At 39.1% G+C, this 12,430-nt stretch overlaps 1 protein-coding gene across 1 annotated transcript in view; it reads left to right on the top strand.

Annotated features, from left to right (window-relative positions):
• EXOC5 (exocyst complex component 5) overlaps positions 1 to 12,430 on the top strand; it is a 50,077-nt gene that overhangs the window by 22,193 nt on the left and 15,454 nt on the right. Inside the window, exons 3-11 of the mRNA XM_075926290.2 lie at positions 53 to 200; positions 1,749 to 1,943; positions 7,715 to 7,779; positions 8,173 to 8,201; positions 8,338 to 8,447; positions 8,694 to 8,738; positions 8,863 to 9,003; positions 10,079 to 10,161; positions 11,349 to 11,558. Of these exons, the coding sequence (XP_075782405.1) occupies positions 53 to 200; positions 1,749 to 1,943; positions 7,715 to 7,779; positions 8,173 to 8,201; positions 8,338 to 8,447; positions 8,694 to 8,738; positions 8,863 to 9,003; positions 10,079 to 10,161; positions 11,349 to 11,558 (1,026 nt within the window). The remainder of the gene's footprint in view (positions 1 to 52; positions 201 to 1,748; positions 1,944 to 7,714; positions 7,780 to 8,172; positions 8,202 to 8,337; positions 8,448 to 8,693; positions 8,739 to 8,862; positions 9,004 to 10,078; positions 10,162 to 11,348; positions 11,559 to 12,430) is intronic.

The raw sequence follows: 12,430 nt of genomic DNA, 5'->3' as shown, positions 1-12,430 counted from the left end.
AGATAAACCTTTTAATACTAAAATCTGCTTTATCAAATCATTTTTAAATCAGATTATTAGAAGAATTTGTAAATCATATCCAAGAACTACAGGTAATGGATGAAAGGATTCAGAGAAAGGTGGAGAAGCTAGAACAGCATTGCCAGAAAGAAGCTAAAGAATTTGCCAAAAAAGTACAAGAGCTGCAGAAAAGCAACCAGGTAAGAATTGAGATGTATCGTTAGTGTTAAATTATAAAAGCTAATGAAAATTGTTTTATCCTATACAAACATTTTCAGTACAGTGGAACCATAATTTACAATCAGGTCTCTGTAAACAATGTCCTTTAAAAAAGTATGGAAAGTATGGGGAGAGTCAAGTCTTTTTACTTTAGGGATTGCTGGGCTCTTTAGCCTCGGCAGAAGGTACTGACAACTGCAGGGGTTCTCATGAAAGCCATATGTTCAATCACAATGCAAGCAGCTTTAACAAGACCAGCTCTTCTTCGTTCCTTGCTGGAAGCTTCTGCAACTAGATTAAGAGTGAAGTATACCTCCCCACTCTCCTGTGAGTTTTTGGCACTATCTGCTAGGAAAGAGAAGTAAGGAAAGGAAAATAATATCTTTTATATGCAGTAGTTGATAATGGCTGTGTATTAGAGCAAACCCCGCCCTGCTTTCTAGAATACATGAGGCAGTGGTCTCTAACTTTTTTTATGTCCAAGATCAGTTTTTGAATTTAAGGGCAGTCTAGGATCTACCCTGCCCTTTCCCCAAAGCCCTGCCTACTCCACCCCCTCTTGCTCTTCCCCACTCTCACTCACTTTCATCTGGCTGGGACAGGGAGCTTGTGTGAAGGAGAGGGCTCCAGTCTGGAACAAAGTGTTAGTGTGCAGGAGTAAGGAGTGCAGGCTCTTGGAGGGAGTTTGCCCCAGTTTGGAGCCACCTCCTGTATCAAACTCGGTCCCAGAGCCAGCACCCCTCACTCCCTCCTGTTTTTGGTTCTTTACATGTTGTGTTTGGTATTTTGCATAAATATCTCTGTTAAACATTTGGAGTCAGATCTTCAGCCAGTGTAAATCTACACAGGTCCACTAATTTCAGTAGAGCTATGTCAGTTTACATCAGCTGAGTACTGGGTGACTAACCTGTTATATTAGTTTTAAAATACTAAAATTCCAGTCCTGATTATAGACTGTTGCCTTTCATCTTCACTGTTTTCTTATATCAGTGGTTCTCAACCTGTTTACCATGGGAGGTTGCATATGCAGCTCTTTCAGTTGTGTGGGCTATATCCACACAGAATATATATATGTGTGTGTGTATGTGTGTGTGTGTGTGTGTGTGTGTGTGTGTGTGTGTGTGTATATATATATATGTATGTGTATGTATATATATATATATATATATATACACACACACACACACACTACCTGTGTGGCCCTGCGGATGTCACGTGGAATGCAGCTGTGTGCTGGCTGGTGCTGGAATCCAGACATGGGATGAGAACCATTGGGTTACATGGCTCTTCAGAAAACTGTAAAGTAAGTGACCTCTGGGTAGTTAGGAGTAGACTCTAAACAAAGTATATCTTTTTCCTGGTCACAGGCATTGTCTCCAGCTCTGAAGGTACTGAAATTGTAACCTAGGTGCCCAGTTTGATTTGCTTAACTTTGTGACTGATACTAGATTGAATCAATGGTTGATCTTTATTTTTTTAAGTAGAGAGGGAAAAAATGGGTATTTTATGGGATGTCTGTGTTCTCTCAGGTTGCCTTCCAACATTTCCAAGAACTAGATGAGCACATCAGCTATGTAGCAACTAAGGTCTGTCACCTTGGTGACCAACTGGAGGGGGTAAACACACCACGGCAACGGGCTGTGGAGGCTCAGAAACTGATGAAATACTTTAATGAGTTTCTGGATGGAGAGCTGAAGTCTGATGTTTTTACAAACTCTGAAAAGGTAAGAGCTGTCAGCGGGATGAAAGCAGTTCAAAGCAGTAAGCAGTATTGCCCTAATTACAAGCTGTTACCATGACTTACCATGGTCAGACTTCAAACCAGCAAGTGACTGACTTGTTAGTTTCATTGTTCTGAAATGTAAATTAACAACGCTAGCCTGCAGATTGCTGATAAAGCATTTGTATTCAATGATTCTTAATTTGGCAATGTTGGCATTTTTCATTTTATGAAATTATAAGTAACTTGAAAAATGCTGAGAGGGCAGCTTTAGAATGCACACAGAAAACTCTTGCCTTTTTTCTTTGAACCCCTCCCTGACTTCAGTTCCTCCCAATAATCCATAACATTTTTTTAACACAACTTCTGAGATTTTGTTGTTCTGGGTCAGTCTATTGGCCATGGATACTTATAACTTGAGTATGGTTTTTTCTATGTACAGCCTACAGTGGTGTGTCTTCTCCCCTCTCCGAGATTTGGGGGAATTAGGCATGAAAGCTGGGATACTTCTTAAAAGAATTATAAAGAAGTTTCTAGTCATCCTGGTTTGCAATGACAGGTGTGAAAGCATAAATCAATATAAACTGGCCAATTCAACTGAAAGGACCAACTGAAGAAGTGGAACCAGCTGCTGCAGGAAACAGGATGCAGAGATAACTCCGTGCAGTATGTAAAATGAATGCTACATTTGAGATATATCCAAAAGGATTATCTCCCTAATCCAAAGTAATGCTCAAAGTGAGGTGAGCATGTTGGATAGGAGTTGCTGCATTTGGGATGGCAAAAATTTATTTTGCAAGCCTGACAAAAATGTTAAGAAAGGATGTATTTCAAGAAGAATCAGCTAATGGGGAGATGTGAGTCATAGCTCAGGGTTAATAGTTATCCCCTTACTACTGAAAATATAGCATAAGGAAATTAGAAATTAACCATTTCATATGTCCATATTTCATAGCATCCAGTTGCACAGTGATGTTTGAATAAAGTGTATCACAGGCAGACAATACTTTATCTGTATCGATATATAAAAGTCATTTGTCAAAATGTAGTAACTTTCTAAGCTAGACACAAATAAAACTTGCACACACTTTTTAAAAAAACTGCTTACCATTCACCTCCATACTTAAATCCCATGTTACTACATGAAATGTTAGGCTACGTCTACATTGGCATGATCTTGTGCAAATACTCTTTAACGCAAGAGTTCTTGCATTAAAGTATTTGCGTGAGAGAGCGTCTGCCCTGACATGTGCCTTTGCGCCAGTGTAGACGCTCTCTTGCGCAAGAAAGCTCCGATGGCCATTTTAGCCATTGGGCTTTCTTGCGCAAGAAATTCATGTTGCCTGTCCACACTGGCCTCTTGTGGGACCATCATAATTCTCGCACAAGAAGCACTGATTTTACACATTAGAACGTCAGTGTTCTTGCGCAAGAACTGCCCGCCAGTGTAGACAGGGAGCATGTTTTTGCGCGAAAGTGGTCGCTTTTGCGCAAGATCACGCCAATGTAGACACAGCCTTATAGTATAGAGCAGGTTAGAGTAGTTACTTTTGAGCCTACTGTAGTACATGTCATTGTTAAATAGCTAGTATTTTCATACCATTTATAATGAGACCATAGCACTTTCCACTGGAAGTTCCCAAAATATTTGAATAGATTTTTAAGGTGAAGAAAGGATTTGAACAAACATGAATTCATTTTAACACTATCCAGTGAAGTAGTATTCACATCTTACAGATGCGGTTGTGAAGGAGAGATGTGAGTCAGAGACCAAATGATTTGTGTTATGTCACTAAGGAAGCCAGTGGAAGAACTGGAAGTAGAAACTAAATTTTTGAGGTACAAGTAATGCTATGTAGGTACCATATAAGTAGAGTGCTTGCCTTTTGATTGTGAACTGTAACTTTAACATTAGTTCCAAATTCAAATCACGAGTCGAGATAATGTTTATAGGAATAAGGGAGAACCTGCTTAGACATATGCTTTATAATCACCTTGTGCCCACAACAATTTGAATGCCATCCTGTGTGCTCTCTAAGGGTACGTCTAGACTACATGCCTCTGGCGACAGAGGCATGTAGATTAGGCTACCGGACATAGTAAAATGAAGCGGCGATTTAAATAATCGCCGCTTCATTTAAATTTACATGGCTGCCGCGCTGAGCCGACAAACAGCTGATCAGCTGTGATGAGGTTTACCTGGGTGGTCGACAAATACCTTTGATGTCGGCAGGGGAGCGTCCAGACTATCTCGCTGAGCCGACCAACAGCTGATCAGCTGTTGGTCGGCTCAGCGCGGCAGCCATGTAAATTTAAATGAAGCGGCGATTATTTAAATCGCTGCTTCATTTTACTATGTCCGGTAGCCTAATCTACATGCCTCTGTCGCCAGAGGCATGTAGTCTAGACGTACCCAAAAAGTTATATTATCTTAGAGCCCACATATCCGTGTACATATCACTGCTTTTAAGGCTGATGGCACCTCATGGATTGCCCTTGCATTATCCCCACATAAGTGCAGGGTTTACTCTTAACATTTTTACTAAAGTGTTTAACATAATTTCTTTCTGGGACACTTAATGATCATTCCTTGATGATTTCCCTGGTTAACTATTGGGTTATTGACCTAATGTGTGCAAATTCTTTCTTGAAGTCTAACTGGCTTTTTTCCCTCCCTCTTCTATTTTCAGATTGTTCTTTCAATAGTACCACTTTTTAAAATTATTCTAAATAATTCCTCCCCCATTTTGATTTGTGATGTGATATATCTCTGCTTTATATTCTCTTCCCTAAACTATGCGTGTCCAGTTTCTTCAGCCTCTTTATGAAATCATATCTTCCGCTCGTCATCACTTCTGTTGCCCTGCTTTTGAGGGACTGGTTACCAATCCTCTTTCTGTAATGAGAAGCCTATATATGAGCAAAGTGCTCCAGATGTCATTTCTCTAAAGATGGATAAAATAATCACCTCCTTAATTTTATCAGTGATAACCAGATTAATGTTTGCTCTTTATGCAGCATCATTGCACCGTGTGCTTATGTTTACTGTGTTAGCTGTCATCTTCAAATCCTCTGCATTACTGCTCTGTATTTTGTCCTTTACATGGATAAAAATATATTACCTTCAATTATTTAGTAAAGCTCCCTCCTGTTCATCTTTATCCATATTTTTCTAATTTTTTAGATACTTGTAATCTTTAACTTGTTTTTATAGCATCCATATTTATTTTGATTTTACACAGTTCATTGAAGTCTGAGTCAATAGAAAACTAAATGTGCAGATTAAAGTAGAAACCATGGAAAATTGATTTGACCTGGCTTCTGTTGTACACAGGTGTTATTTAATTCTGGACCTTCACATAAGACAGTGTTTCCCAATTGGTGCTCCGGGGAACCTTGGGGATCCCCGAAGCGAAAGCAAGGGTTCCGCGAAGAGCCGGCATTCCCCCGCCCCCTGTTAGAGACAGAGCCATGGCGAGGGTTTTTTTTTTTTTCTTTTTTCCTCAATGAAACGTGGCAGGGGCCTTTTTTTTTAAGGAAACTCTAGGGGTTCCGAGGCCAAATAAAATTGGGAAACACTGACGTAAGAATTTGGCTAATAATTATGGGAAAAAATAAAAATATTTGTCATATAGTAGTACCTAGGAACTCTCCCCCAGCTCAAAAGACAGAACTGACAGGAAGAGCAAAGAGGCTGCATGATGTTCATATCTTCTCAATCCTGTCAAATTCGAGCACAATTGTTTTGATGGTGGTTTAATGTACAGTGGCTAGGCTATTTCTTATCCCCTCAAGGTGCCCTCCACTTCCAAGGTGGTAGTAATAAAGCTTCCAAAACCATCATACCACTTTGTTTAGACCTGTCGTCAAACTTCAGCTTTCAAAGAGCTTCTGTAACATGCAGCTGCAATGTTTACAGTTGCAAAAGTTGCGATTCACATTTCTCATAATTTTAACACAGATCGCCAAACCTGTCACTAAAATCTTTTCAGCCACCATTTATCACGACCGACAGTGAAAAGACACATTATCTTAGTCACCTGTCAGAAGTTTTGCTGTCTATGGGCAAGCAGGAGTTTGCAAACTGCTTTAACTTCACTCGTAAAAACAACGTGCAGTCCTGTGGCACTTTAGAGACTAACAAATTTATTAAGCCATGAGCTTTTGTGGGTAAAACCCACTTCATCAGATCAATTAGAATGGAAATTAAAACATTTTTGGCATATATAACAGCAAAAGAAGTTACCTGTTAATTGTAGGACCAGTATTAAAGAAGCTAATTAAGTCAGGGTGGATGTGCCTCATTCACAGTATTTCGTGTAGGGTTGTTAGATATAGTATGATTGAGTAGTCGTGTAAACACAATAAAACTTATCAGTTACACGATTATTTGATCACCCCTGGGGGTGGTGCTACTGGCTCTGCTCCCAGGGAGCACCCTGCACTGCTGCCTCTGATTGATGGAGCTGGTCCATAAAGGAAGCCAGTTTAAAAACCAGTTCCCTGTGCAGGCTGGTTTCCTGCTGCCCCACGCTGCTACCTCTGATACAGAGGCAGCAGTGCGGGCTGGCAGCAACTCCGTCCATGGGGGTCCAAGCTCCCCGCGACAGAGACTGCTCTGCTTACCACAGAGTCCAGGCTGCTGCTGACAGAGGCTGCTTTGTGGCAGGCCTCCCTTCCTCCCCTCCCCCTGTGCTGCTGCCTCTAAATAGAGGGCTGGCTTAAATAGAGCCAGGTGCACGCAGAGGGGAGGGGCGGGCACAGGCTGCACTGCAGAGCAGGTGCTGGGGGGACTGTCTTTTAAGCCAGCTCCCCCCAGCACTGGTTCCTGCCTCCTTCCCCCTCTGTGTAGGAGATAGCAAGGGGTGGGGCAGGCAGGTCTGTGGAACTGGCATGTGCAGAGAGCCAAAAGATGGCTCCCTGCATGTATCGGCTCCAGCCTGCCCCCCTCACCCGCTGTACTGCTCCCACTGTATCAGAGGCAGCAGCGTGGGAGCACGGAGACAGGTGGATCCAGTACTTGTGGGGAACCTACTTAAAGCCATCTCCTCACGGGAACTGACTCCTGCTCCCCCTCTCCTTGCTGCCTCTGATAAAGAAGTAGCAGGGAGCGGGGGGAGGGGGGGAGGGGAGGCAAGTGTGTGTAGTTGATAAGATTAACTGATAAACCAGTGCTTATTGATTGTGTAGTGGACTACATGTTAACATCCCTAATTTGGTGTGGAGATATGAATATCAAAGATGGGGAAATTGCCTTTGTAGTGCATTATCTGGTTAATGTCCTGATTGCCCTTTCTAGTCAAAGAAAAGGTGCAGCTTTACTTGGAACTTATTAGTGCTGTTGACCTGACTCTACTGGTCACTAACCACTTTACCCTGGGGTTTAGCAGAATGTGACAGCATTACTCTCAGATCTTTCTAGTTTAGGAATGGCAGATTGAGCTAAATGTTGAATTTTAATCCCTTGCACACAGTAATGTTGCAGTAGCAGTAGACAGATGAGCTAGCTGTTTTTACAGATTTAAGATGCTTTATTGTGATCCTATAACAAAAAGAGGCTTGTGCTTACATAAAATAATGTATGACCTACTAGTACATAAATGAAGGTTGATCTGACATAATAAAAACATGCTGAAGCAGATGTTACATTCCTTGTTTATACCAAGCAATTTTAAAAAGAGGAGAGGAGGGAAATTGTAAGGAAGAGAGAAACCTTTAAGACCTAACTTTTAGATTTTTTTTTTAAGTAAACGTGTGACTTTTCTCCCCCAACAGATAAAAGAAGCAGCTGATATTATTCAGAAATTGCATCTGATTGCACAGGAATTACCTTTTGACAGGTAAAATCCAAGTAATACATTTTACATATTTGGATAACCTATACTTTTATTGTGTAATATCAGATTTTTTCTTCGTGCCTTTCCTCAACTGGTTTCTTTAATAGTTTTTGAGATGAGCATATTTGTATATATGCATGTATTTAGGATCATGGTTAAACATACACCTCAAAGTAACTGATAAATTTTGCTGTAAATAACATAATTTGAGTGAGCTTATTTGTATGTTGTGAATTAGTTTCTTTACAGATAAAGCATGAAACATCATTGTCTTGCTGCTCTATATATTAACCCCTAACTACAATTGACAGCCACGGTGTTCAATTAACATGTTAATACTTACTTACATTTTTGTTTTGTGAGTTTTGATTAATAATACATTTTTTGATTTAACAGGTTTTCTGAAGTAAAATCAAAAATAGCAAGTAAGTTTTCCCGCCCATTCAACCTATTTTGCTTGTGTTTCTTTGCTGTTTAATCTGCTTTTATTGACAACAATCAACTGTCTTTATTTCTTTGCCAATTACTTGCAAAGCCTGATGGATTTTTTTTCCTTTTCAGGTAAGTACCATGATTTAGAGTTGCAGCTGATTCAGGAGTTTACCAATGCACAGAGAAGGGGGGAGATCTCCAGAATGCGTGAAGTAGCAGCTGTTTTACTTCACTTCAAGGTAAAGGCTGAGTTTTTAACTCTGAAAGCACATGATGAATTAAGTACTTGTTCTGAATGAATTCAGTATTGAAGCTGATCCATACTTTTAACGTTCATCATTTTGCTAAATATGCTATTAAAACTGAGCAGGCCATTTTCCATAAATTACTGCATTTTTGTTGTTTAATTCTTTGCGTAATAACATTTCACAATACTGTAAGCATAAAAAACATTTTTTAATTCTGGGTTGTTTTTCCAATCTCAGGGGTACTCCCACTGTGTTGATGTATACATAAAACAATGTCAAGAGGTAATGTATTTTTTAAACTACCTTTTTTTTTTTTTTTACTTGCAATTATTTGTGCATACATTTTACTATTATTCACGTTTGTTAGTCTGGATATCTTATGTTGTAATGTGCCTTTAATCTCTAGGGAGCTTACTTGAGGATTGATATATTTGAAGATACGGCCAACCTTTGTCAGCGAGTGAACAAACAAGTTGGAGATATCTTTAGTAGTCCAGAGACTGTATTGGCCAAACTTATTCAAAATATCTTTGAAATCAAACTTCAGGTATTTTACATTTATCATATTAAAGTTTGTTGTTAAGAAATCTTTTTACTCATTCTTAAACCCTTTTAGTAGCAAAATTCCAGAAGAATCTATGTTGTTTGTAATATTTTCTGAGTAACCTTAATCATGGGGGGAAAAATCACATTTTACTCTTCTTTAATATCCTTAGTTGATATATTTGTTGTAATTGTTAAAGTAGCTGCTTATATACTAGAAGCAAAAAGTAATCAAGAATACATAAAATACAAATACATGTAGACTTTAAACTGGACGAATAGGTACATTCACTAGTAATTCCAATTATGTCATGCACATAGTCTATCTCTGAAGATCCAACATCAAAAATTTGCGGAGAAGAGAGATTTTATCTTTAGTAAATATCTTTAATCCTTTCACTCTTGGGGTCAGATTTCCAGTGTAAAGCTAGAATTACATTATTCTGGCATATTCATCCCAAGGAATAGGGTCCAACAGCTTATACAGCAGTAATATGAAAATCTGATGTTCCTGACAATCACTGTCCCTTATTGGGCAAATACTTATTGGGCAAATATGTGAATAAAGTCAGCATGATGACTTGTGTAAAGTTACTTCCCTGTATATGGGGAAGATTTTATTCTTCCTATCTAGAACAATATTGGTAGAGCCCACTCATAAAATTGAAGATTCCTTAGATTTAATTTCCTTGGAGAAGGAGAGATTTGTTTACTCATGAGCTTGTAAGTGGATCTAAATCATTTACTTATTCATCATTTGTGTTCATTTCCATTGTGTACTAAGAATGCATGTAGAGCTCCAGGTTTTTTTGCTATGAAAATCAGAAGCTTTGGGTCTTGTGAATATTCAGTTCTGGGATTTTTTCAAAAACAAGTGAGTGCCTTCTGTATTGCAGCAGGTGTCTTACATTTCCAAACTAAGTTTCTTAAATTAACACACTTATCTAGAATCCTGATGTTAAATGTAAAATGTCTGTAAATTGAGATTAAAAAGTAAATCTGTATGACTCTTAGATAAGATAATATGATATATTGCTTTTTCTTATTCTATTAACTGAGATTATGCTTCCATTTTATAGAGTTATGTAAAGGATCAGTTAGAAGAACACAGGAAGTCAGATGCAGAACAGTATCTTAAGAATCTTTATGAGCTGTATACAAGGTAACTATAATTTGATTTTTAGCATTCTGTTTTGTAAATCTTCTAAAAGATTCATTTGTGAAGAGGTCAGAAGAAAGGTTCAATATTCCACCTTCCTCTAAAAAATGAATGACTGCGGCCCATCCGCCTTGCTGATTTTCCTTTTTAAACTATGTGTCCTTTTATGAAACAACAGTTGTACTTTTAAGGAACATATGTAGATGCTTGAGGAATCAGAGCCTCAAATTATTATTTAGCAAAGTATAAACTCCCTACTCTTGTAATATCAAAAGTGAAATTGACAATTTGACTGCACTTGAATCATTTATAAAGCTGTAAGAAAGTTGTTCGTTTGTTTGTTTTTTGAGAAGTGGGAGGAGTTATGTCTGCAATTTGTGAAATCTGTGGTTTGGGGTGCAGGGCTTCAATTCTTGCTTTGTAACTGCATAGATTTGGAAGCAGAGTCTTTATCATCCACAATCCCTGGAGTGGGAGGGCCCAAACCCCAGTATCCTAGAGCTGGCCCTAACTCAGAAATCCCGAGATGCGCTGTGGGCGATAGGGAAGCCCAGCAGTGCCAATCCTAGTCCTGTATCCTGTAGGAGCCACAAGCTCCTATCTAGCTCCATTCACTGTGTTCTCCCTAAGTCTGTCCCCCCCAGTGCAGTCAGACAGCTGAGGAATACAAAATCTTTGAGGTTGCACAGAGACGCAGCTAGTCAGCAGAGCCAGCCCATTCCTTGTGTCAGAAGCAGAACTGCACCTGGGCAAAGTGCTGATGGGCTGAGTGTAAGTGGTAGTACATGATGCAGAAGGGAGGCAGAAAGTGGGACAAACCCCCAGGATTGTACAGCCCTCATATGCATGTTCCCTGACCCCAAAGTCCTCCTTTATCCATCTCCCCCATCACTCCTACCATGTCATGATGGAGGTGTGGGTAGGCCTTAAATTTGAGTAAGTGGCATTGCGGAGCAGTTGTGATAAGTGTTGAAAGATGTAGTTTCCACAAGAAAATCACAGCCTGCCATTTTCTTATAGCATTGCATGGGTGCGTAAATTATACAAAGCTTTTTGTCATTTAAATTTGGTAGTGCTCAGATATCCCAGTCAGGATCGGGACCCCATTGTGCTATGCGCATTGCAAACGTGTAATACTGTAATTCACACAAATGCAACATTTTTTCTCTCTTTGTTTTCTTTGCATAAAGAACGACTAATCTTTCAAGCAAATTGATGGAGTTTAACTTGGGCACTGATAAGCAGACTTTCTTGTCTAAGCTTATCAAATCTATTTTCATTTCCTACTTGGAGAATTACATTGAGGTGGAAATTGGTTATTTGAAAAGTAGGAGCTCTATGATTCTGCAACGTTATTATGATTCCAAAAACCACCAGAAGAGGTCCATTAGCACTGGAGGGTGAGTTTATTTTTAAAGAGAAAAAAATATAATAAAGAGGAAAAACACAGTTAACATCACTTAAACTGTACATTGATCATCTACATAAAAGCTGGTTTTCAACACCATCTTTGTTTTCTGTATTCCTTGTGTTGTCAAATTACATTAGCTTATACTGAAAGGTTTGCTCCCCTGGATACAAAGGGAATGCTAGATATAATCCATTATATAGTCTCATAAAATTAAATTAAATGTCTTGCGCAAGTAATTTCAAATGTAAGCCTTAGTATCTAGCAGACCTTTCTGCACTAAGTAAAATACTTTTAATCTAATATCTTTCTTGGGCTTATTATGTAGCTGTAATAAGGTTAAAGACTAACACACCCAAAAATATACTGGTGTCACAAAACCATTTGTGCAACAGTTGACTACTAAAAGCTGAATAGCAGAAGTTTTTCAGGTGCCTCAGAAATTATCTGCAAAATATCCCATCGGTGAAGAAGCCTTACATTTGAGTCTAAGATGATCAAATCAGACAGACACAATGTAGGATCTTTGAAATGTAGACTCTGCACAACTGAAAGTGTGTTAGCAGTTACATATTCTTTCCTTTTGCATATGAAGGAGTTACATTTGTTTTTCATGTATATGTTTTAAGATGGTTGTGCATAATCCCACTCATCTGGGGCAAATAGGAAGCTGTGGGCGAATATGACTAATTGCATTATCTAAATTTTCTCATTCGTTAGCCTTCATGGAGCAAAAACAAACGGGAGGTACCTAACCATTATTTTAGTGGTTTGTGCAGCCACTGTAGTCAGTGTAGTCACTGTTGGCCTGAAGGAGAGCTTCAATAGGTCTTACTGGATCCTTCAGCCTCACTGTCTTTTGAT

The sequence above is a fragment of the Pelodiscus sinensis genome, chromosome 5, assembly GCF_052426305.1.
Source record: "Pelodiscus sinensis isolate ZL-2025 chromosome 5, ASM5242630v1, whole genome shotgun sequence".
Lineage (NCBI taxonomy): Eukaryota > Metazoa > Chordata > Testudines > Trionychidae > Pelodiscus > Pelodiscus sinensis.
Note: the sequence above shows the minus strand (reverse complement) of the source record. Positions and strands in the feature narration are given on the sequence as shown.